Here is a 27,329-nt window from a genome sequence, read left to right as displayed (position 1 = left end):
GTCAGAGGATCGCTTGAGCCCAGGAGTTTGAGATCAGCCTGGAAAACGTAGCAGGACACCATCTTTACAAAAATAAAAATTAAAAATTATAAAATTTTAAAAATAGGCAAGGGCTAAAGGCTACAACAAAGAAACAAAAATATAAAAAGATTAGTGAAAAGAAGATGTTCACTCCTGTTGCAGTTTTATGTAAGGGGTTTCCTGCAGACTTCATCACGCACTTCAACTCAGATAGCAACTATAGCTCCCATCTGAAGCAGCCATTCCTCATTCTTTTCAGGACCCTGAACCACCAATATGACTACACATTTGACTGGATAATGTAAAAGCAAAAAGTAGCACAGCAAGCAGCCTCTTCCAGTGGGCAGCGTCAGCAGGCCCAAACTCCCACAGACAAGCAAACTGATAAAACCAAGAGTAACACAAAAGGTTTCTAAGCATGAATTGGGGAACAGAAGCAGCAGAGCAGACGATCAGAGCAGCATTCGTTTCTCTCCAAATCTAGAATTTTTAGTTCATATATACACTAGCCAGTGGTTGTGGACAGTGATTTACTTGATGTAAAGAACTTAATTTCAGTATAAACTGACTTTGAGCAGCACTGGTGATGTTGTATCCTGAGTTGTAGCTGCTGTAACTGTGACTATTAACTGAGATAGTGAAACATGGTGTCTGGTTTTCTACTGCATTTTTTCAAGTGGAAAAGTTAACTAAACGGTTGACACACACAAATTGGGGGAATTTAAAAAATTAAAAAGTAGAAAAGGCACTCTGGAATCCTCTGCATTCTGGAAGTGAAAGAAGAGGTGACACTTTCAAAAAGATAGACCATATAGAAGAAAAGTTCATTGGAATGGAGCAAAGAGGTGAAAGATCCAAGGCAAAGAGTAGGAGGGAGTCTGACCTCACTTTCTGACAGCAGCTAGCCACTAGTAAACTCTTACTCTTGCCATTTTCTTTCTAGACCAGTATAGGGCAATCTTGAATACCACAGTAGTAATAAAATATTTATTCACCCTAACGCTAAATTCCTAAAGTATACATGAAATGCAGTGTCTTATTTCTGTTTGTATGTGCGTGTCTTGTTTTCACAATTTGCAGCCAGAGCAAAACCAAAATTAACTGGAATTCTACAGATCAGAAAATAGGTTATACAGAAACTGAGGTGAGGGAAAATGGTTTGAAGAAGGAAAATGGGTTGCTAAAAAATTAAGCAGAGTTTGAGGTAGAGAAGACAACCAGATAAAAATGTCCAATGGGCCTCTGAAAACAGCACTCTAGAGTTTGGGAGAGGTCACCACTGGCAATGATGTAGAAATTATCTACTGAAACATAATAATTAAAGCCATGAAAGTAGATGGCATTGCCAAGGAAGAATGTGTAAAAAGAACAAAAGAGAGTGTATTAGTCCTTTTTCATACTGCTGTGAAGAAATACCTGAGACTGGATAATTTATAAAGAAAAAGAGGTTTAGTGAACTCACAGTTCCACATAGCTGGGGAGGCCTCACTATCATGGTGAAAGGTGAAGGAGAAGGAAAAGCATGTCTTACACGGCAGCAGGCAAGAGAGGGTATGCAGGGGATCTGCCCGTTATAAAACCACCAAATCTCATGAGACTTATTCACTATCACGAGAACAGCATAGAAAATACTCACTCCTATGATTCAATTACCTCCCACCAAGTCCCTCCCAGGACACATGCCGATTATGGAAGCTAAAATTCAGGATGAGATTTAGGTAGGGACACAGGCAAACCATATCAGAGAGCTTGGTACATTTTTAAGGATTTCCAACAGACAGAAAAAAGAGATCTGATTTAAGGGAGGGGAAACATCCACTATTATGCAGCTGCACTACTTGGCCTCTCAGGAGCATGTTTCCCTTTCATTCATTTTTCTCTTTTATTTTTGCTATGCCAATCCCAATTTATTCTATTTTGCCCACTTCACTCTGGGAAGGGTGAACTACTCCCAGCTCCAGGGGTAAATCCTAATTTACCTAAGCTGATCATTGTACTCCCTTCGTCTTGTCATAGATTGGCATGCATATCTCTATATATAATATATGCATGTATATATTTGTATATGTTATATATAATTGTGTATACGTTTATATATATATACACACAGTAGTTCTGGCTCATGCATTGTGAGAGAAAACCCGCTGTAGAGACTTCTGGTAGAGAGTTTTGCTGCTGAAAGACACATGAGAAATGAAGTTCCCCTTCTTCTGGCTGTTGTTCCTCTTGGAACTGCAGCAGCCATCTTGTGGTACTGAAGAAAACGATCTCAAGATGGCAGAGTAGAAAATGGAAAGGACCTGGGTCCTCAATCACATCATTAAATTGTTGATGAGTTACCCTTGAGACAAAATACTTCAGGACTATGGAAGATAACTTTTCCTCGGTGTTTAAATCAGTCTAGTAAGGATTTTCTGCAGCCCAAAGTGCACATTAATATGTAAAATGCAGCCAGAGTTAAGAAGAGTCAGCTTAACCTTATCAAATGTTCCTGATAGTTGAAGAAGAAGAGAAGAGTCATTCTTGGTTTAGGTCCAAATAGAAAGTGAAAAACTCAAAATCCTTCATTTGATTTTAATACATATGTGCTATGTATAACACATATAGCTTAAAAGGAAATTTTAGTCATATTTCTTCAAATAAATGAAGAAATATATCAAGTAAGGTTTAATCAGAAAAGAACTATTAGGAGACAGATGATTATGATGACTAGATAGATAGATAGATAGATAGATAGATAGATAGATAGATAGATAAAGGGGATTCGGTACAGGGATTTGACCTTATCAACTTTGGGAGCTGGTTAAGCAGTCTCTGTAAGGCTGTAGACTTTGCACCTGAAGCTGAAACTCTTAAGTCCATACAGTAGACAGTCGGGAAAGAAGATGGGTCTAAAGTGAGGAAGACCAAGAACAGTCTCAAACCCATAAGCACAATTGGAGCCCCTGAGAACACACTGACCAATATGTCATTTCTTGTTTCTTCTCACCTTAAGGAAATACGAGCCCTGCAGAAACAAGGGCCTTTCATCAAGGTGTTAAACACACACACCTGGCCCAGGAGTCAGAGACACTGACTCCAGGGGAGGGTAGAACAGGTGCAGGCCTGGTCACTGACTCATGCCAGGAGGTGATCCAACAGACAAGCAATGAGCTTTCTAGGCCATAAAATGGCTGCATCTTCACTTTTGCCCTCTGAATCTCCCACAAAAATGTCCCTGGTGGCTCACTGTAACTGGCAACACACAGGACAGTAAATTCTGGGAAGTGTAATGTAGACTAGCCAAGTTGACACACTAAAAATTCACCAAAACTTGCCAGGTTCTCATGAAATAAATGGAGTCTATTGTTATCATGGTGTTTCTTTTTCTTAATCTAATAGGACAGTCTTTGGAAAAAACATTTACATATTTAGATGCATGCTTACCAAAGCCTTTTAGTGGCATCTGTTTTGCAAAATATTTGCATCTGCTCAGCATCTTACTATTTTAATTAAATGTTATAAATAAGAGAGCACTTATCGTCTCTGAACTGTATCCTGAACTTTCTTGAATATGCAGATAGTGAGAGATGTCCTTTCTGAAGACAGTTGCTTTACAGACATATGCTACTTGTTATGATAGCAGAACACCTTTGCCAAAGTACCATATCCTAGTCTCAATTTTGCGAAATTTATCAAGAATAAATATTATCTCTGCCCTAGAAGACCAATAATGAAGGTTATGCATGATCAAGGTAATGTGAACAAGAATTGTCTAATATATGAAAAATCTATTTTAACAAACATGTTTTTCTGTGTTATAGTGAATGAAAGACTCAGCACTGAATAAACCATAGACATCAGTACTATATACAAAGGTCAAAGTTAAGAAATACACGTATATGTTAAATGAGATTGATGAAGTCAATAATTAACCTGTATCCACTTAGGTCAATTTACCTCTTTGTGTCTCTATTTTCTTATTTACAAAGTGAGATAAATAAAGCAAATTCTAAGATTAACTTCCAACTTGATTCTATATATATTTCTGAATGTATTCATGTATTTAATTCCAGTATTATTTAATACTTTAGGAGTACAGAATAAAACAATTTAAAACATAAAAATACTTATACATAAAATATTTATACATTTGCACAAATATATTGCAAATATATCATTATAACAGAGGCATGAACTACTTTATAATTATTTGTGTAAACTAAAAAATATAAATCCAACCAGAAAAATTTTGCATCAAATCACAGAATATTTTTCTGTTTTGTTGTTGTTGTTTGTTTTGACACAGAGTCACACTTTGTTGCCCAGACTAGAGTGCAGTGGCATCATGTCGGTACAAGTGAGTCCCCTGTCTCAGCCTCCTGAGTAGCTGGGATTACAGGCGCCCACCACCACGCCTGGCTAATTTTTTTGTATTTTTAGTAGAGATGAGGTTTCACCATGTTGGCCAGGCTGGTCTCAAACTCCCGACCTCAGGCGATTCGCCTGCCTCTGCCTCCCAAAATACTGGAATTACAGACATGAGCCACTGTGCCCTGCCCTGTGTATATTTTTTAATTTGTACAAGTTAATTTTAAAATCTGAAGGCCAAAATATACAATGAACAAACAAGACAATGTATTAAACAAGTCTAAATACAATATCAGCTTTGGGAAACAAGAAAAAGTTAATGACAGATAATTGGTTGGGAGGAGATATTTACAATATTTTGAACCAATAAGGAACTAACTTTTAGTATCCCAAAGGAACAATAATTAACAGGTAAAAGGAAAATCAATATAAAAATTGGTAAATGATATGAGCAGGCAATCCATAGAAGAAAATAACTCAAAAGAGTATAAAATATATGAAAAGATGTCAAACTCATTGTTAATCAAGAGAAATACAAGTGAAATAAAAGGGAGAATTTTTAAAATAAAGCAAGATGATGCTACTTTATACTATAAGATTGGGGGGAAAAAAGAAAGTCTGATAATGTCAATCATTGACATGAATAAGGGACTACAGAATCTACAAATGGGAGTGTAGACCGGTGCAGACCCTCTGGAGAGCAATTTGGTAACAGTTTGTCAAATGGAATAATAAAGTAAAACAGACCCTGTGACTGAGTAATCCTATTCCTGGGTACATATGCGAGAATTTTCTTACACAGGCTCAGCCTATAAGCGGACATATGCAAGGATATTAATCTCAGGGTTCATAGTAATAGGAAGTTAGCTAAACTGGAAAGCTGAATGGAGAACTATACAGTCAAAATAAAAGAATGGGGAGATTTATGAAACCAAAGTAAATATTAAAAACCAAAACACCACTGTTAAAAATTATAAAGAAATTAGAAACAGCATGGGGCAAAACAACCACAGCTGAAAATCAAATCAGCGGCCTAGAGAGAAAGACATAAGAGAATGACTGCAGATGCAAAATAAGAAAAACAGATTGAGGCCGGGCGCGGCGGCTCACACCTGTAATCCCAGCACTTTGGGAGGCCAAGGCGGACAGATCACCTGAGGTCAGGAGTTCAAGACCAGCCTGGCCATCATGGTGAAACCCCGTCTCTACTAAAAATACAAAAATTAGCCGGGCATGGTGGTGCATGCCTGTAATCCCAGCTACTCGGGAGGCTGAGGCAGGAGAATCGCTTGAATCCAGGAGGCGGAGGTTGCAGTGAGCAGAGATCATGCCACTGCACACCAGCCTGGGTGACAGAGTCAGACTCCGTCTCAAAAAAAAAAAAAAAAAAAATAGATTGAAGAAATTATATAGAGGATTATAGAAAAAGAGGACAATGGAACAGAAAATATATTCATAGATACTATTTTCTTAAAACAACTTTCATAAATGGAAGAAGTAATGCAATCTGTAGTGTGAAAAAGTATACAGATTATCAACATAAACACATATTCTGGTTAAGTTACTGAAATTAAGAATAAAAAGTTATTCGTGTTTCCTTACAAAACAACTAACTACATGAGGAAAAAGGCTGTTAACAGCACACGACGTAGCAATAGCTACAAAAGGCTGAGGGAAACAAAGTTCGACCTCTGGGCATGATATTCAGTCAAGGGGATACACAGATGAAAGGCAGGTGTCCTAAGACCTCACTGAACTGGGAGAACACTGAAGTCTCTGCAAAATCTATTGGATGACAGAACCGACTCAACCTCGAGATTAAAGTAGAAATTTTGGGTGGCAACTTGGAGCCCTGGGCCCGGCAGCAGCCCCCGCGCGGTGCAGGTGTTCGCTTAGGCCCGAGCACTGGCAGGGACCCCGGGAAGCGGCTGGGCGGGAGCCAGGCTGGCCTGGGAACCCGGCACCTGGCGCCCGGCACCCGACGCCTCCGTAGCCAACGGTGCGCAGCTGACAAGACGGGACCCTCGGGCACCTGGAGACCATGCCAAAGCAGCAGGGCTTCGAGTTCTGGAGTTGCACCCTGGGCCACGGCCGCGCCATATGGTGGCCCCCATGGTGACCAGAGCAAGCTGGCCTGGAGGCTGCTGAACCGCCGCCATGGGGCACAGCTGTGCTACACACCCACGCTGCACACCCAGGTATTCAGCCACAACACCAACTACTGAAAGGAAAACCTGTACTGCGAGGTGTATCCTAAGGACCGGGCCCCTCATCCTGCAGTTCTGTGCCAATGACCCTGAGGTGTTAGTTCAGACAGCTCTCCTGGCTCAGGATTACTGTGACGCCATCAACCTGAACTTGGGCCGCCTACAGGTGATAGCCAAGAGAGGTCACTGTGGCGCCTACCTGCCAGACGAGTGGGACCTGCTCCAAAGAATGATTGAGCTGACACATGAGAAACTCTGTTCCGGTCACATGCAAAATTCGTGTCTTCCCAGAGATTGACAAGACTATGAGGTACGTCCAGATCCTGGAGAAGGCCAGCTGCCAGCTGCTGACCTTGCATGGGCGTGCCAAGAAGCAGATGGGGCCCCTGTCGGCCGCAGCGTCCTGTGAGCAGTGTGGAAGGCTGTGGTCATCCTTGTGTTTGCAAACGGAAACATCCAGTGCCTGTGGAATGTGGAGGGCTACATTTAGGACACACGCGTGCAGGGACTCATGAGAGCCGAGGGTAACCCGTACAACCTCACCCTATTTGAGGGCCGGAGCCCTGTGGGGTGGGAGCTGGCCAGGGAGTACCTGGACATCCTGCAGGAGCACCCCCGGCCACTGTCCTGCGTCGTCGGGGCCTACCTCTTCAAGCTGTGGCACCGCGCACTGCAGGTACATCAGCAGCTGCCAGAGGAGCTGGCCAAGGTGAAGACCCTGGAGGAGGTCGCTGCGTGAGCCAGGAGTTGAAGCTGTGGTGTCAGGAGGAAATATCCAGGCAGGAGGTAGCAAAGACAGCCAGCGACTTGCCCTTCCCCTGGATCTGCCAGCCCTACCTCGGGCCAGGGCCCAGGGAGGTGAGCAAGGAGAAGGTGGGTGCGTGCAACAAGCAGACCCAGGAGGTGGAGTGCTGCACAGACATCCTGTCCAAGAACAAGCAAAGAAGCAGCTGGGGATCTGCCACAAGACCTTCTACCCTATCTGGAGCTAAAATATGCAAAGTCTGACCAATGTGGAAATGTTACATGGGAAAGGGGAGAGGGGGTGTGGGTCCTTCTTCTTAGAGCTCCCAAAATGGTGGTGGGCTGCTTCCAAGATGGCGGCAAGCCTCTTGTTCTCTGACCTGGGATTCTTGGCCTCACCAATTTCAAGGAATGGAATCTTGGGCCATGTGGTGAGTGTTATAGCTCTATTAGAAGCCGTGGGCCACAGAAGAGAACCATGGAACCCACTGATTAGTGTTCAGCTCCATTAGGACCAACCTGGGCACTTAGCCCTGCAGGAACAATGGCAAGCCTTTAGCCTGATAGGGAGTGGCCATGGGCACCTCACTGGATCACGAGGCAGCAGACACACTGCTGGATCTGGAGGGATAGAAGTCAGCAGTGGGTCTGCCACTGCACACAGCAGTGGTGGATGGTAAGCAAAAGCTCACCTTGAGCCCTAACAAACATGGAACAGAAGAGTGTGTAGTTGCAAGATTTAATAGAGTGAAAATAGAGCTCCCATAAAATGGGAGGGGACCCAAAGGGGGTTGCCCCTCCCTGTTTGAATGTCTGGGGTTTATATCCCAATCATTGTCCCTCCCTCTGTGCTCTCAGGCGATAGGTGATTGGCTATTTCTTTACCTCCTGTTTTTGCCTAATTGGCATTTTAGTGAGCTCTCTTTACTACCTGATTGGTCGGCTGTGAGCTAAGTTGCAAGCCCCCTGTTTATAGGTGGATGTGGTCGCCTTCCCAGCTAGGCTTAGGGATTCTTGGCCTAGGAAATCCAGCTAGTCCTGTCTCTCAGTAACCCAAAGGGCAACAGGTGTGTGTTCAGCTGTGCTATGGCTGCTGCAAGAAGCAAGCCTCCAAAGAGACCACGGATTGCTTTTTTAAACCAAATTTGAGAAGAGTCTGGCCTGAGCTGCAGGAGCCTCACCTGACAGGGCCTGGAACACCAGGTGGCTTCTCCCAAGTCATGGGAGTGCCCTGGCCTGAAGGCCCCAGAACCCCCAACCCCCAGCACTGTTGCTGGAGACTGCATGTGTCCTACTTGAGGAAACGCCTTTTACTTAGGGAATCTCCCACTACTTAACATGGAAAGATGCGCTCATGTCCTTGCCTTGGCCTACTCTTAGGGCCTGGAAATGTTGCAGCAGGAAGCAGGCCCCAGGCTGGATTAGCCTTGTTCTCCCAATGCATGTGTTCAAAAGTAAACAAATTATTTCAAAGATTTAAAAAAAAAAAAACAAAAAACAGAAATCTTGATAAAATGGGAATATTGAATAAATGTATAGAAATAAATTTACCAATGTAGACATTTTGATTGTAGAATACAATGTATGTGTTGCAAAACTTTACAAATTAACAATATAAGCTAGTTAATAAAATATCAGGAGGGAAAATATGGGAGAGGGACAGAGAATAGTTTACTAAATGTTTTATATTTCATAAAAAAGAGTCATTAGACACTACGTGAATTTTATAAATCAAGAAAGAGTTAAAAAGTATAAAATTTATAAAAATAACTGATATAAGAACTAAAAACAGACCTTTCAGATATCAGAAAAAAATACACAGAGAAAAAGAGAGCAAATCAAAGATAATATATAAAGTAAAAGAGAATATAAAGCATTATAAAGAAAAAATAAGATGAAGACTAAACATATCTGTTCTTTTAATAAACATAAATGAGATAAATGCATTTTTTTGTGAGCAATCTTCACTCGCTGCAACCTCTGCCTCCTAGGTTCAAGTGATTCTCCTGCTTCAGCTGCCTGAATAGCTGGGATTACAGGCACACACCACTTTGCCCAGCTAACCTTGCCCGGCTAATTTTTAGTAGAGACAGGGTCTCACCATGTTGGCCAGGCTGATATCAAACTCCTGACCTCAGGTGATTTGCCCATCTCAGCCTCCCAAAGTGGTGGGATTAGAGGCATGAGCCACTGCACCTGGCTTTTTTTAAAATTTGCTTTCTTTTGTCTGTCATATTGATGCAGGATTTTTGCTTCTTAGTTCAGCTAAAATCCAAGTTCTTATCTCATGACCAGGAAAAAATTAGGCACAAGGACACATTGAAGGTAGAGGAGAGCTGACTTATTAGGCAAAAAGAAAGCTCTCAGCAAACAAAAAGGGAGTCCTGCCAACAGGCTCCCACCTCACAGATTGAATACTAGGCCACCACACATGAGCTGAGGAGGCCAGGCTCCTCCCCCTGCATAAGGTGCAAATCCCCATTGGCTTCACCCTGCACAAGCGGGGCCCCAGTCTGTCGTGGGCATGCCTAGACAAGGCCCTGGGCAGGTTCCCTTATCTGCTTTCTTCATGGATCATTCCCTCCTCTAAAGAAGTACATTCAACTGCCATTAGAATAAGGATAAGGACAAAGACCAATCTTAACTGCTTCCTGCTGACAGAGGGCACTGTTTTGGGAAGACAGCAATCAGATCTCCCTCAGAGGCCTATCTAAGGGTCCTTGGTAAAAGGGGGCTATTGTTTAAGGTTCCCATCGTTTGGAGTTCAGTGGCCTGAAGGTAAGAAGAGACAAACTGTGTTATTAGAAAACATGTAGCAAAACGAAACAAAAAAGGGTAAAGACAGCTCAAAAATCCCAAGACTTCCAACACTCCCAGATAACTGGTGGCTACAGTCATGCCTGGTAAGATTTGGGTGCATGAGACTTGGCTTTGGTGAGCTCCATAGGTCTTATTTTCCCAAAAAGAAACCTCCAGGTTAGGAGCACCTATTTACTCCCATCACCTGGTAGGATTTGCAGGATAATTACTCAGAATTAAAATATTAATCTAGATTTTTACATTACCCATCCCTTTTGTTCCTTCTGAGCTGCAGCCGGAGATTGCTGGTTGGTCCACAGCAACAAGTAGGCTTAGTCTAAAATATAGGCAAAAACTTAAAAACAACTAATGAGTTTAGAATTTAATGACAAATGTATGATAAATTTCGAAACATAATTTCTCTCTCTCCAATCCTCAATTAGTTAAAAGCAAATCATGATAAGCCTGAGCTGTTTGCAAAATAGAGTTTAGTCTTAATACTTGGTTTGATTACTTGCATAAAGTGCAACAAGAATAATTGTTTTTACATAGGCTTTTTTTTTTTTTTTTTGAGACAGAGTTTCGCTCTTGTCGCCCAGGCTGGAATGCAGTGGTGTGATCTTGCCTTACTGCAACCTCTGCCTCCCAGGTTCAAGCGATTCTCCTGTTCTCCTGCCTCAGCCTACATAGGCTTTGATGGAATTCTGTTCCACAAGGAATCTCAGATAGGACTTTCGAAAGCCCAGCCCAGCCATGGGTTTGTACACTCAAATATCTATGAGTTGGGTAAACTCCATTCTTCTTGAGGTCCCAAGAACATGGCATTCCACGACCTGTTAGAAAGTGACATTCTTTACTCACCATAGGTTAGGAACCCTGTACAGGGACTGTGTAGACAAGGTATGAGGTCAGTTTTCCCAAGGGGCTTTTATCGGCTCTGCAAGTCAAGCTTGATTCCTTAAAGGGAAGCACACCCTTCCAGTCAAAGCCTTGGTAAAACAACCAGTTTCTCTAGTTGCATCCTGTTGCAAAAGAAAATGGATTCTTACGGCACTGATGCAAACAACTATACTGCCATAAGTCAAGAATACTCATAACAAGTTTCCAAATCCTGAAGAAGCCAGTCAGAGAAAAAAACAAATATGCTCCAAATTTTGTTCACAGGAGTATACGTTACTCAATTATTAAAGGCCATAAATAGCTCAAAATACATATCCTTGACTCTGAAAAACAAAACAAGGATCAGGAATGTTCCAAGCAAAGGTATGAAAAAATAGTACTTCAGTTTTCTATGAGGTCAGTCCATTCAGTTTACTCTTGCTTTGCTTGATATTCATGAACACTTCAGCTCTTCATGAGTCCTGTACTTCTTTTTATTCCATTGTCACATTCCCCAAAGTTATCAGAAACTTGCATTTGAGAGCACTTGTCAGGTTCTATAGCTGATTATAAACTGTGTTTTGAAGAGGATCAAAACAAGACAACAATTGTCTGTGAATAACAAAATGTCCAGGGTAGTTACTCTCAAAACATGACTGACAAAGAAATTTGGTTATCTCTGTGGTTTCTAATAACATAATAATCTTAATTGTGATTGATAGCATATACTCAGTCATTGAATTTTAGAAATCTCATACAATTCTGAAACAAATGTTAATATTATTTCCTAAAGTACAATCTGAAGAAGATTAAACATCATATTGGCAATCACACATACCTAAACATGTCAAATAATCCTGCTTACCTCTCTTTTGAATGTTCCAGGGGCCCTCTGTACCACTGAAAAGGTAGGGGTCAGGAAAGACAATCTTGAGGCTGAAATTTGATTTTGGGAAGCCTGTTAATGTTATGAAATAGAATTCCATATTACCATATGGAAGTTATTTATTTTGCCAAAATGATGACTCAAAAATTTTAAAACAAAGCAAAAACCTTTACTGATTAAGAGGGAAAATTTAGCTTTCCAAATAATTTGTCTCCTGCTTTCTCTTTCTTTTCCTTGGCAGCCTATCCACAAGGCAAACAGAAATCTTTCATTATCCTTTACTATTACACAAAAATCTTGTACATGGGAGAGAAAGCCAAATTTTGCCCTTACATTAGTTTACTGTTAATGTCAACCCCAATTTTCTAATGAAAACTTAGACAATTCTATCCAATCTTAAGCAGTTTGACCACGAGGTAAGATTCTTATAACCTTTTATAACCCTTTACAAATTTTGCTAAAGAGCAGATTCGTGCCATAAGGGAAATTTGTTATGCTTTTATTTCAATGCTGAATTTACAGAAAAACAATATAATACACTACTGAATTTAGTCAATGTTTACACATAGAATTTCTTTTGCAAGATTTTTACAATCCTTCCATAATTTTCTTAAACCTTTAGCTTTATTTTAACTAATTTAAAGCAATCCTTTTACCATAGGCAAAAATTTAGATTTCCATGCCTTCTTATAATATTTTACTAAGATTACATGATTAATGAATATTTACTGAGATTAAGGCCTATGTACACAGGACTTACCATGTTGTAAAACAGGCAAGTTCTCAAAGGCCAAAGAAACAGTTTACAACTTTAAAACATTTAGCAAATCTAGTATCTGACCCACATAATTTAGACCACCTACTTCCATTTTAACTACATTTGCATTTTACCAGTAATCTTTAAGACTTTTTTTTTTTTTTGAGACAGAGTGTCACTCTGCTGCCCAGGTTGGAGTGCAGTGGTGCAATCTCGGCTAACTGCAAGCTCCGCCTCCCAGGTTTATGCCACTCTGCTGTCTCAGCCTCCAGAGTAACTGGGACTGCAGGCACCCACCACCAGGCCCGGCTAATTTTTTGTGTTTTTAGTAGAGATCGGGTTTCACCGTGTTAGCCAGGATGGTCTCAATCTCCTAACCTCGTGATCCGCTCGCCTCGGCCTCCCAAAGTGCTAGGATTACAGGCGTGAGCCACTGTGCCCAGCCAAGACTGTTTTCATTACTCAAAGATTAATGTCACATGAACTAAAAGGCATTATAGCTTATATTTTTCTTTCAAAAATATTTGATCTAAGTACTCATTTTCCTTTATGCCAATTAATTAGAGCTCTCTTTTTTATAGACATCACACACAACACGTATATAACCACACAGACAAACAGAAGCAGATCCAGTAGTTACAAGATTTTCTGTTTACCAGCCAGGCGCGGTGGCTCACGCCTGTAATCCCAGCACTTTGGGAAGCTGAGGGGGGTGAATCACCTGAGGTCAGGAGTTTGAGACCAGCCTGACCAATATGGTGAAACCTCATCTCTACTAAAAATACAAAAATTAGTTGGACGTGGTGGTGGGCGCCTGTAGTCCCAGCTACTCAGGAGACTGAGACAGAAGAGTTGCTTGAACCTGGGAGGTAGAGGTTGCAGCGAGCCAAGATCTTGCCATTGCACTCCAGCCAGGGTGACAGAGCGAGATTCTGTCTCAAAAAAAAAAAAAAAAAAAAGATTTTCTGTTCACCAATCTCCTTTTTGGACTATTGGCCTCTAAGTGGGGCCCTTTAAGAGCAAGGCTAGGAAAGCATGCAGTTTCTAAGGCCTAATAAACAGGTATAGCTGGAAGACAAAAGCAGATTTTGAAAGGGATCCATCTGCCTCTAATTCCTGGAGCTCCATGAGGAAAACAGAGGTCTCTCCAAAAGTGGAAGCAGTGGCACCTTTTCTGTTTTTAGCAGGCCATCACAAATTATCTTAGGGCCTCCCATGCATACATTAAGGGTGGCAAGAAAAAATGGAGAAAAAGAATTTAGTCAACTGAGAAAACAACTTTTTTCCAACAAAATAAGATCCAAGAGGAGAAAAACATAAAGGTCTAATATACCTATAACTTGGATATCCACTTTTAATTAAGCTGAGTGCTCTTTAAGAAAATCCTTTTAAACCCCTTATTACCTGACTTTGCCCATGCCAAGCAGCCAATATTTCTGGCTTTTGAACTTTACCAAAGGTAATCTCCTAGGTGCTCAGAGAAAGGAAAATTGAAGGTGGTTCATGAAGGGGGAGCAAATCAACAAATGGTAAAGGCCATGCAGATATCAAACTAGTAAGGACCCTTTACCTAAGCCAGGATTGAACCCAGGACACCGTTGTAAAATGGCAGAGTCTAAAAGAAAGCACTGCCACGTGGTTACAGGTCATCCTTTCAAGGAAGTAAAACAAGATGGAGACCTGCAGCAAAGTTTGCCACTGACCGGTTTGCTAGACTGCGTTGAACAGTGGGCCTATGGAGTCCTAGGCCCACATGGCATCCTATGGTACCCCTATTTCTGACAGAATCATACAGAGAGACATGCCAAGCACACCAGATTGGCTACAGCTTAAGACCAACCTCACAAATACTTTTTCATAATTAAAACTTTAAAGAGAATATAAACAGTGATCCTTATCATTCTCTTTACTGATTTGCACAGGGACAGGGAGGCCAAAAGCCTGACTGGTTTAAAAAAACTCTTATCCTTTTTCTAGCATGTCAGGCTTCTGGCTTCCAACCCCTCAAGTTCAATCCCAAGCCAACCAGTTTAAGGCTTGGGAAATTAACTTTTCCCAGTTTGGAGGATACAGCTGAGGGGAGTGCCCTGTAGCATGGGGACACAACCACCCATCTGTAAAGAAAGGACAGAGGAGGAAAAAGGCAGCATTTTTTCAAAGCAACCCCAGGACTCAGTATGCATTTGAAAGAGGTGCAGACTGAAAATGAATGGCTGTGCATCTAGAAAGAGGGGAGAGAGGCATCCCTGATTCCCTTCTCTTCCTAGTGAATACCTGAGGTACATGAGGTAGAGAAAGTGAAGCATCCTTCTTTCTTTATTTTTATCCCTGAGTCCCAGTGACCACACCACCAGGTGGTCACCAGCACATGGGTGCTGCCCATGAGTGTCAAAGCAGCTTTCACCCATGTTAACAGTGGGACCTAGGTGATAGGATTATCCTCTCTTACCCATGTATGTCCTATCTCCCCTGCTGTCAGTAGCTTGAGTTCCCTAGACCTCATTTATGCCATGGGATACTAGCATGACCTTTATCCATGAAATGGGAGACTTGGCTTAATCAGCAGCAATTAGTCATGCTCACCTGCACTGTGCCTTTTAACTTCAGTCATCATCTGCCTCTGAATCCCTCAGATACAGTTTTCTTTCCTAGGGCTTCAAGTCGAAGCTTGGAATTGAGTTTGGGACAAAAGACCTGCCTCTGGGGGTTGCATGGACTCCTTATCATAAGCTGAATGCTAAGGTGAAGCTGTAGAATTGAGTCCTCCTCCAACAAGGGAGACAAAAGGATGTCTTGTGAATTGAGGTCCTGTAAAACATCTTCTAAAAGGAAAAACAAAAACAAAAAACTGTTAACTCCTGACAGGGTGGAGAAAAGAAAAAAAAAAAAAAAAACAGCTTAAATGCAGGGCTGGAAAGATGCCTGAAGGAAGAACCTCTTATTCTTATGCAAATAGGTTTCTCCAACAGGGAGATAATTTTTTTTTTTTTTTTTTTTTTTTTTTGAGACGGAGTTTCACTCTTGTTGCCTAGGCTGGAGTGCAATGGTGTGATCTTGGCTCACTGCAACCTCTGCCTCCCAGGTTCAAGCAATTCTCCTGCCTCAGCCTCCCCAGTGGCTGGGATTACAGGCACAGGCCACCACGCCCAGCTAAGTTTTTGTATTTTTAGTAGAGACTGGGTTTCCCCAGGTGGACCAGGCTGGTCTTCAACTCCTGAGCTCAGGTGATCCACCTCCCTTGGCCTCCCAAAGTGCTGGGATTACAGGCATGAGTCACCACACCCAACCAAGAGAAACTTTTCATTGCTGTTTCTTCCCTGGGGCTTAGACCAAGCTGGAGCTTAGACCAAGCTGGAGTCCTTGGCTGGGGGAATGGGGGAAGGGAAGACTCTGTGGGCACTTAGCAGGAAATGCTGTCCTGATGGCCACACAGGGCCCTGGCCTCCAAGGCCACCTTGGGCTGGGCGGTGTTGGTGGCTTATTCCTGCCCTCCATGGCCACTGGACATGGCATGCACATGCAATGGACACTGCCATGCACCCCAGCTGGGAGGGAAGTGGGGCAGGGAGCCGCCACTCACCCATTTGTCCCACACGTGCACCTGTGGCCATTGGGGTGGGAGTGGAACACCCCCAATATTGTAAAAGAAAAGATAGGTGACATTACAGTCCCCCCAGAAAAGAAGGGAAATGCCATAGAAAAGGCTGGGTTGGACTGAGACCAATATTCCTGATCCCCAAGAGCAACAAGGGCTCGGGGGTCAGGGGGCAGAGTTTCCTCTACCTTCAGAAGAAGTCTTAGGACAAGAAGGCTCAGAAACGACAGGGAAATAAATTTTTTTGTCCACATTTTACTCACCATTTCTCATAGTTCCAAGCAGGCCACCAAAATGATGCAGAATTTTTGCTCCTTAGTTCAGCTAAAATCTGGGTTCTTGTCTTACAAAAAGGAAAAATTAGGCACACAGGCACACTGAAGGGTGAGGAGTAGGCAAAAAGAAAGCTCTCGGCAAATAAAGAGGTGGTCCTGCCAACAGGCCTCCACCTCACAGATTGAATACCAGGCCACCACACACAAGCTGAAACGGCAGGCTCCATCACCTGCATAAGGTGTGAATCCCTGGTGGCTCCACCCCATTCTCCCAGTGCACATGCGGGCCCCCAGTCTGTTGCAGTCATGCCCAGACAAGGCCCTGTGCACCCTTATCTGCCTCCTGCATCTATCAGTATTGTACAGGATAAGGCCTTTTTATAGGACACCAAAGGCACAATCCATGAAAGAAAAAATAAACTGGACTTCATTAAAATTAGTTTATTTTTTTATTTTTTTATTATTTTTTTTTACTCTGTGAAAGACATTGTCGAGAGAATGAGAAGACAAGACACAGACTAGGAGAAAATATTTGCTGAAGACGTATGTGATAAAAGACTGTTATTCAAAATATGCAAAGAATGCTTAAAACTCAACAGTAAGAAAACATACCCAATTTTTTAAAAAGGGGGGATTAAAGACCTGAACAAACACCTCACCAAAGAAAATATACACATGGCAAGTAAGCATATGAAAAGATGTTCCATATTATATGTCATCAAGGAAATGCATATCAAAACAAGTGAGATAACACTAAACATCCATTAGAATGTCTATAGTCCAGCACACTAACAACACAAAATTCTGACAAACACATGGAACAGAAACTCTCATTTACTGCTGGTGGGAAGCAAAATAGTACAGCCACTTGGAAGACAGTTTGAGAGGTTCTTCCGTAAGTCAACATACTCTTAGCATGTAATCCAGTAATTGCCCTCCTTGGTATTTACCCGAACGAATTGAAAATTTATGTCTCCACAAAAATATGCACATGGATGCTCATACCAGCTTTATTCAAAATTGCCAAAACTTGAAGACAATAGAGATATCTGTCCTTCAGTATGTGAAGGGATATATAAAACTATGGAACATCCAGACAACAGAATATTACTCAGTGCTAAGAAAAAAATGGGCTACCAAGTTATAAAAAACATGGAGGAAACTTAAATGCATATAACTAAGTGAAAAAAGCCAATCTGAAAAGGCTAGCTACATGCCATAGGATTCTAACTGTGACACTTGAAAGGTAAAAACTATGGAGACAGTAAAAGGATCAGTGGTTGCCATAAGTTAGGGGATTGAGGGAGAGAGGAATGAATAGGAGGGACACAGAATTTTTAGGGCAGTGGAAATACTCTGTATGATACTATAATGAAGGATACATGTCATTATACATTTATCCAAACCCACAGAATATACACCACCAAGAGTGAACTACTGACTTTGGGTGATGATGTGTCAATACAGATTCACCAATTGTAAGCAAATGTAGCACTCTGCTTATGGGGAGGTTATATGTGTGGAGACTAGAGAGTATATGTCTGTACCTTCCTCTCAATTTTGCCATGAACCTAACACTGTTCTAAAAAAATAAAGCCTTTTAGGCTGAGCACAGTGGCTCATGCCTATAATCCCAGCAGTTTGGGAAGCTGAGGCAGGAGGATCGCTTGAGGCCAGGAGTTAAAGCCAGTCTGGGAAATATGTGAGACCCTTTCTCTACAAAAAATTAGCTGGGCATGGTGGTGCATACCTGTCGTCCTGGCTACTTAGGAGGCTGAGGTAGGAGGATCCCTTGAGCCCGGGAGTTCAAGGTTACAGTGAGCCATGATGGCACCACTACACTCTAGCCTGGGCAACAAAGCAAGACTCTATCTCTCAATAAATAAGCCTGAAAAAATACATTTTTATAAAAAGACAAGCAATAAAAAACCCAAAAGCTGGTTTTAAAACTATCAACAAAATTGGCAAACCTCTAGTTAGGCTGAATAAGAAAAAAAGATAAACAATTAATATCAGAAACAAAAAAAAAAAAAAAAAGGAAAGATCACTATGGAACATACAGACATTTAAAAGTTAAGGTGAAAGAACATATCACCTCAGTAGACAACATTTATGATAAAGCTTCTCTAAAAACCAAGAATACAAGGTAAATTACAAAGCCTGATAAAAGGCATCTATTTAAAAAAACTTAATGCTAATAATAAAGAAAGGCTAAATGCTTCCACTGTAAGATAAAGGATAAGCCAGGATATCCACTCTCCACCTCTCCCCCATGTCAACATGGTATAAGAGGTCATACCTAGTGCAGTAAAGCAAGGAAAAAAAAGTATACAGATTGCAAAGAGGAAGTAAAGCTGTTTTTATTTGCAGACATGATCATGTGCATAGAAGAACCTAAGGTACAAATAAAACTTTTCACTAAAGACATGATCATTTATGCAGAAAATCTTAAAGAATCTGGAACAAAACTATTAGACCCAATGAGTCAGTGAGCATGATCAGAGGACACAAGGTCAAAGGACACAAGGTCAAATCCAAAACATGAGCACTTAAAAACTGAAAAAAAAAAAAAAAAAAAACACATTTAAATAGCACAAAAATATAATTTACCAAAGATAAATGTAACAATATATGTTACAAGATTGTATACACTGAAAAACTGCTATATGCTGATGAGAAAAATTAAAATACCTAAATAATGTAGACATATTTTGTGTTCGTGGGCTGAAAGTCTCAATATTGTTAAATTGTCAGTATTTCCCAAATTGATTATGTAAACAATACAATCTCAAAATCCCAGCATGTTTTCTAATTTAGAACAAAACATTGCAGTTCATTAAGATCCTTTTTTTTTTTTTTTTTTTGAGTTGGAGTCTTGCTGTCGCCCAGGCTGGAGTGCAGTGGCGTGATCTCAGCTCACTGCAACCTCTGCCTCCCGGGTTCAAGCAAGTCTCCTGCCTCATCCTCCTGAGTAGCTGGGATTACATGCGCACACCACCATGCCCGGCTAATTTTTGTATTTTTTTAGTAGAGACGGGGTTTCACCATGTTGACCAGGCTGGTCTCGAACTCCTGACCTTGCAACCCGCCTGCCTCGGCCTCCCAATGTGCTGGGATTACAGTCATGAACCACCATGCCGGGTCTGGGATCCAATTTTTAAAATATTAAATAAACAGAAAGCCAAAACAATTTTGAAAAAGCAAAATAGGATTCACTACTACCTGATTTTATGGCTTACTATAAACTATAGTAATCACCATAGTGTGGTGTTGGCATAAGGACAGAAATATAAATTAATGGGACAGAATAGAAAGCCCAGAAACAGACTCACACATATATGGACAGCTTATTTTCAATAAAAATCAAATAAGCCAGGCAAGGTGGCATTCATCTGTAGTCCCAGCTACTTGAAAGATTGAGGTGGGAGGATGGCTTGGAGCATGGGTGTTTGAGACCAGCCTGGCAATATAGTGAGACCCTGTCTCTAAATAAATAAATAAATAAATAAATAAATAAATAAATAAATAAAAAGAAAGAAATGTAGTGGAAAAAAGGATAGTCTTATTAACAAATGGTGCTGAAAAAATTGGATATATAATATTTAAATAGTAACAGAACCCACAACTCTTTGTGTTCCACACAATATAGAAAACATCAACTCAAAATGAATCACAGACATACTTAAAAGGTCAAGGCTGCAGTGAGCCATGATTGTGCCACTGCACTCCAACCTGGGAAAGGAGGATCACTCAGCAATAAAAGGAAATGAACTACTGATAGATGCAAAATCATGGATAATTACAAAAGCATCCTGCTAAGCAAAAGGCAAACTCAAAGGGCAACATACATATGATTCCATTTATATGACATTATGAGAAAAATAAAACTATAGGAACAAATCAGTGATTGCCAAGGGCTTGGTATAGGGGAAAGGAGCAAAAGAGAACTTACTTGATAAGATGGAAATACTTTATATCTCAAGTACGCTGATGGTTACAACAACTGCATAATCTGTCAAAACTCATCATGATGTATGCCTAGAGAAGGTGAATTTAACTTGGGTAAACATGATGTAAATTTCTTAATGGGAAAAATATAGCAAGTAACAGCAAGAGAGGGGATATTTTTTGTTTTTGCAATTTTACTTTAAAAACATTGGAAATACAACATATTTCTCTTAGTGTTTTTACAAGTTGTGCTCTTGTGCGTTAAAAAAGATAGTGTCTCATGATACTATCTAAAAATATATTTCTTTTCGAAAGATAAGGGAATAGACAACCCAGTCATTGTGGCTTGAGTCTGTAATCCCAGCTACTTGGGAGGCTGAGGGAGCAAGATTGCCTTGATCCCAGGAGTTCGATACCAGTCTGGAGCAATATAGCAAGACTCCACTTCTAATTTTTAAAATAATGAAGAAGAAAGGTAAAGCAATAGACAAATCAAAATGTTTTACATTTTCCTATTTTATATATACCACGTCTCTGCATATCTCTTTGCAAAGTATCGATTATATTTCCTAAGTAGCCATATAGTTACAGAAACCAGGTTTTCATTTAAGCATTAGTGTATTATTTATAACAGTGGAATTAACCTCTGTATTAATTATTCAGGTCAATGAAAGAGATATTAAAACCCCATTACTTGGAGCATTTCCCTGCCATTTTAATTCCAAGAGATGAGGCTTACGTTTTTCTATGTTTCTCAAGTACCTCTGGTGATTTTTATCAGTCAAGTTTAAAAACTGGTAGTAAACAGACTCAAGTAATCCATGAAACAGTAAAGCATACGATAGTTTCCAATACTAACAAATCAGGTTAACAATGGTAAGACAAAAAGTTTGGTAATGCTGGCCATTTATAGGGCATAGCATTTCTGGGAAGGACACTAAAAAAATGAAAACAATGTAATTGATACAAGGCATTAAGTACTGAGAATATAGCAGTGAACAAAATAAAGTCCCTGCCCTAATGGAACTTATCTTCTAGTGGGGAAGCAGTCAATGGCAAATGAACCAAATATATAAGCAGTGGTAATGCTAGAAGATGCAAGATAAGGGATTTTTTAAAACGATGGGGCAGGGTACTAATTTCAAGACCTGAAATGACATTTGAGCTGAAAGAAACCTGAATTGAGGAAACAAGTTTTGTACAAATCACAAATAAGCATTTTTAATAGATGGACAACAATGCAAAGATCAGGAAGTATTTTCTTTGTATTGAGAGGAGTGACTGAAGTGAAGCAAAAAGAACAGAAATAGGTAAGTAGAAAGTGCCTTAGGCAGAAAGCCGTGAATGCATTTATCAAAGACCCTAGTTTTTAAAACTTTCTCTCTTTTTTTGAGGCAGTCTCACTCTGTCGCCCATGCTGTAGGGGCGTGATCTTGGCTCACTGCAACTTCTGCCTTCTGGGTTCAAGCAATTCTCCTGCCTCAGCCTCCTGAGTAGTGGGGATTACAGGCGCATACCACCATGTCCAGCTGATTTTTGTGTTTTTAGTAGAGATAGGGTCTCACCGGGTTAACCAGGCTGGTTTCAGACTCCTGATCTCAAGTGATCTGCCTGCCTCAGCCTCCCGAAGTGCTGAAATTACAGGAGTGAGCCACTGCACCCAGCCTCGTAGTTTAAACTTTTAATGTCATTAGTGTAAAAGGGTTGAGTTTGGTTTTACATATTTTAAAATTACATATTGTTAGCTGTCTAAGTGGAGATGACTTCAGGGTAGTGGTTGAAGCTAAAGATAGTCAGCACTAGAAACAGGAAAAAAAAATAGTACAGCTGTTGAGAAATAAATCAGAAATTAAGTCTTATCATAACAATGACATTGGATTCCAGAAAGTAAAAAGAAGTGGGTAAGAGGCAACAGCTGATCAAAAAAGAAATTAAAATAATAATAATAATAAAACCACCACAGGACTTAATATAGTCAGCCTGCAGAACACTAGAGACAAAGCAAAGATTTGAAAAGTAAACAGAAGAAATAAAAAAAGTAACAAGTAGTGGCAGTTCCATAGCTCATTCTAAATTTGAAATCTAATGAATAGTAGTCTACAATAATGAAATGACAATACATCACTTTTCAGTCACATAAAGTTTTTGTATCACCAACGCAAACAATATCATTAGCTCCTTTAACAGAATCGTTAGGAGTTTTAGATTGTTCATACCTCTTTAGTTTCATCTTTAGATCAGGACTCAAATGTGGAGTAGAACATGGAATTAAAATTATTTCATTCATTTGAATGAATTGAGTTTCTACTACAAATTTTGTTTCAAATATAGGTGTAATTGTTTTTTACACCTTAAAAAAATTGTTTTTAAAAACAATTTTATGAAAAAAAAATTTTCCATAGTCTGAACATTAATTTCTAACATACTCTAAAAAAATTTTTTAGAGTGGTTAGTGGCCTTTTAGTGTAGAAAATCCAGTGCATGAAGCCCCATTAGAGAATTTGTATAGGTACTTGTACAATCTTTTAACATTTTTTATTAATCCTACTTTCTCCAGTAATCTCATCTTTCATCCTTTTACACCATAGCTAAGATTTCCTATTCCAAGATCTTCCTATCAGAATTCAAGGAATTTCTGTAATGGAGTCAACCTATTAGGTCCTACTTTTTTTTGAGTTAAGAAAATTAGCATGAAGTGTTCCACAAAATCAATTACTATTGTCAGAAAACATAATCTCAAATTTTCTTCAAAATATCTATAATTGAATCTTAGAAATTTTAACACATTTTGACACTATCTCAAAATATTTGTTGTTGCATTACTATCTAATTGTGTCCTCTGTAACATCCTCCATTCATTACAATTATTGTACAGTGCTAAAATCTAAGTTTCGTTTGCATTTTGAGTAATGTGTATTTAATAGAGGCATCTATATTAATGTGCTTTTACATATTAACTCAGAAATATTTTAAAACATTTTTGCAGTTTCCTATGAAGCTGAAAGTCTTTTTAAAAAAATCCTGTATTTAAATATTAGTTGCTCTTCCAAATCCCTATCCCTTTTTAAAGCTGTTGTATTTATAAAGCTATGACAGCTAATTTGGGGTGCAAAGATCATTTTCTAGTTAGAGATAGTAGTGGGGTAGAAATACAAATCATGCCATTTACCCCTAGAGCATATTCTTGATAAACTTCATGAAAATGAATAACCTACTCAACCTTTTCATATTAATTACAAAAAGAGAAATTATATATACAATCTACATTACATAAAATTAAAAAGGTTCTCATTAAGCTACTCACTCTGAAAATAAATTATTCAAACTCATTTTCCATAGTCTGAACATTAATTTCTAACATACTCTAAACAAAGAATATCTTTATAAGCAAACAGGCTATTGCTTTTAGTAAGAATCATTTATTGTGTAAGAGTGGAAGGTTAATTGGTACAGTACTATGCATAATCTCTCACCCTTGAAAAATTAAACATAACTGGATAAAAATAACAAAGCAGAATGAGCATGTGAAAGACAAAAAATAAGCAAATTTTATAGAGAATGTTCTGCTATATTTATGTACTGTTCTTCTCCATTGTCTTTTCTACTTACTGATCTCTTACAAAAAATGAACATATTTTGTCATTTGATAAATGTACATACAGTTCTGTATTTTTCATTCAACTCAGCTGACTGAAACTTTCAACTAAATGTAGCATTATTTTAAAAATTAGAGCCCATTCCCTTGTCTCAGAAAATGCAACATTGTTCTGTGAAATTTGCACAATAGAATATTATGCAAGTATCTCAACTACAAAGCAATAAATTAAAAAATGCCAGCCATGATCTTATGACTTAAGCATCATGAATTAGTCAAATGCTAGCTTGTGGAATAAAATAATCATACTAAATGTAGAGAAAAGTGATAAAAGTTTCAAAAATGTGTGCCAGGACTACGTTCATTACTTTTATATTTAAATATAAATTAGATGTTTAAAAAACTGAGCCATTTCCTCCCATGTTATTTCATATACCAGAAAAGAAATAAACCATCATTATTCTTCAGGGTAACTGTATTAGAAAGAGAAATTACTGCAAAACAAAACAAAAAGCAGAAAAACCCACAAGCTTTTATACACATAGACCTAATTGGACAAAGGAAAATTAAAAAAAAATAAATCTATGGATAGGTATCTGTAGGTTGCTCCCACAGCCAACTAACAGTGACACACAGAGGAATATTATAGAAATTATGTCCACATACTTATGTTTGTCAAAGTTAAGATTCAAATTTGTTACATCGAAGCATACATGCTAGAATGTGCCACATGACTTTAAAAAATCCCACTGAATATAAAACAACATAAAAATCTATGAATAAATATAAAGCATCCCATAATAATATCTGCAGGAAGCCAAAAGGGGCCAACAAAAATGTCTATGGCCTAAGTCTTACTTCATAGGAATATTCATATATTCTCCAAAAGATTTAGTTGTAATGCTACACATTACAAATATTCAACTGCTTACCAAAATACGTTTTCTGGCGGCAAAACGTTACTTAAAAAGGGAGTACGAGGGGTGTTAAGTGCTTGAGGGAGTAAGAATGCAGCAGAAAATTACAGGAGCCCACATATCCTTTTTCTTAAATTTAATTTGTCATATATAAGGTTTTTATATACAATCAGTGTGCATTGTAACAGTTTATATTAAAAGTCAATCAAGTTTATCTAAAATGTTAACCTGGCTGCATAGCACATTTGACATTATTGCCCACATGAAACGGGAAAACAAACAGATTTACAATAACTTTTGGCCGTTTTGGATTCTGAAAAGTGTTTATACACCTACCCTTTTAAACCAGATGCATCTGAAAAAAATGTTTCCAGAGCATGCAGTTTAAGATTTTACATATCATCTCGCCATTTTAAAACTACAAACACAATATTGACTAAAAAAGGAAAAAAAAGGGGGAAGAAATAACATGTATCTAATAAAATATTCAGTATAAAAAGAGGACTAATGGAATTAAAGTGGCCCCTTTCCCCATTTTTACATTCTAAACAATGATTCCATCAAGACAAATCATTAAAAAGTGTTATTACACTGATTTTTTTTTTTTTTTAATAAGAAGGCCTGAGTTGGTAGGGAAAGGAACAGTCAAAAAAAGCCTGAGAAAGGGAAGGAAGTAAGGAAAGTTCCTTTAATATTTACAGTAATTTACAGCCATTTCTTTTTTGTAAAAAGGCATAATAATAGATCACAAACAGGAAATTCCTGGCTATTTTACAGATATAAGTACAGAATTTAAATATTCAAGCTTGTGATGAAAAGCGGCAAGGTGGTCGCAGTGTACAATGTAAACAAGTAGCTTTGGAAATGAACAAAGTCCTTGAGTGTTTTTCTTTATTAAGAAAGAACTCTCTTTCATTCCTTCCTGAAACATGATCACAGGTCAGAGTAAAGTTCATATATAAACATAATTTAAATGGAGGTCAGTCTAAAATCACTGACTTAAAAACAGTTTTATCCAGCCTGTATGGGAGGGCAGTGTTGAGGTCCCTGTAATAGTAAACATTTTCCATTTCTTTAAAAAAGAAACAAACAAACAAAAAGTACTACAACATTTGTAGTACAGTGCAGCATAATCCTTAAATATAAAAATATTTTCTCTTCTGTTGGGATAATAGACCTTGCATCCTGGAAAGAAGTAACAATACTGCTACTGATAGAAGATCTGTTTATATCTTTCAAGTCATGTAAGGCAATTACTGTGTTGGTTTATGATATATGGCTAAAAGTCCAGAAAGACGAAATAGCAGTTTTTGTTATGTTTTCCGACTACTCCAGGTATGCTCCGGTGTACTTTTGTGTTCAACTGAATGTTCAAATGGAGATCTGGAGCCATAAGGAGATCTCTGATCTAGTGGTGACCTAGGGCCACTGCTGGAAGCTCTGTGGTCCATTTGCCAATCTGAGTGATACCTATAATCCCTGGAAGATTTATGGTGCGTATATTCAGAACTTGATCGGTGGTCTGAATGTAACCGATGATCTGAATGAGAACGATGATCAGAATGAGATCTATCTTTTAAATTTCCTTCCAAATTTGACCTGTGATCTCTACTCCTGTGATCATCCAGTTTTCTGTGTTTCTCTCTGTCACCGTAATATCTAATAAAGAAAAATTGAGAATTTTAGATAAATAATGCAAATTAAAATGTTTCCAAATAAAAGATTATTAAAAAACATAAAAATACCTTAAAACATGTTTTTAACTGTATACAAGCTCAGTGTTTCATTATAAAACTTACTAAATTAACTCAAAAATCACTGGAAATATCTCTTTGGAAGAACTATTTGATTCATAAAACTAAAGTGAACCATACAAAGTCCTTAAAATAGCATCTAATTTCACATGGCTATTTTAGATAATTAGCTGCTTTTTATTTTACAAATCATTTATATGACTGCATCTTAATTGTCTGAAAGTTGAAATTAAGACTATTACAACTATCTGAAACACTCCTGAGACCAGAGACTTTTATCAACCACTAAGCAGGAAAAAGTTTTAAAATGCTAGAATGCAGTCTACGAAATAATCTGAAAAAATTTTTCATTGGTTGCTGATGCCTATTACAAGCTTCCTCAAGTTTGACTAGTAAGACGTGACACATGAATCATTAAGAAATTTACTCCACAAACATGTGACAGCTTGACAAAAAATAAATGTGGCAGTTTAATGAGAAGTATTCTCTAAAATGACTGCCTATTCCAAAGTGACACACACTGAAGATAATGTGTTCCTTTTTTGTTGACCTTACTACAAACAACTATATTGTATAGGCCTGTGAAATATATATTACAAATC

At 39.0% G+C, this 27,329-nt stretch overlaps 1 protein-coding gene and 1 pseudogene across 2 annotated transcripts in view; one reads left to right on the top strand and one right to left on the bottom strand.

Annotated features, from left to right (window-relative positions):
- The first annotated feature begins 6,412 nt into the window (after nucleotides 1-6,412).
- LOC105471042 (tRNA-dihydrouridine(16/17) synthase [NAD(P)(+)]-like) lies at nucleotides 6,413-8,844 on the top strand (annotated as a pseudogene).
- Nucleotides 8,845-25,096: 16,252 nt separating this feature from the next.
- LOC105471048 (chromodomain helicase DNA binding protein 1) overlaps nucleotides 25,097-27,329 on the bottom strand; it is a 73,447-nt gene continuing 71,214 nt past the window's right edge. For both annotated transcript variants that reach the window (XM_024789479.2, XM_024789478.2), the window contains one exon: nucleotides 25,097-26,632. In XM_024789479.2, the coding sequence (XP_024645247.1) occupies nucleotides 26,287-26,632 (346 nt within the window). In that variant the 3' untranslated portion in view covers nucleotides 25,097-26,286. The remainder of the gene's footprint in view (nucleotides 26,633-27,329) is intronic.

The sequence above is a fragment of the Macaca nemestrina genome, chromosome 6, assembly GCF_043159975.1.
Source record: "Macaca nemestrina isolate mMacNem1 chromosome 6, mMacNem.hap1, whole genome shotgun sequence".
NCBI lineage: Eukaryota > Metazoa > Chordata > Mammalia > Primates > Cercopithecidae > Macaca > Macaca nemestrina.
This window is presented reverse-complemented; position numbering and strand designations above follow the sequence as displayed.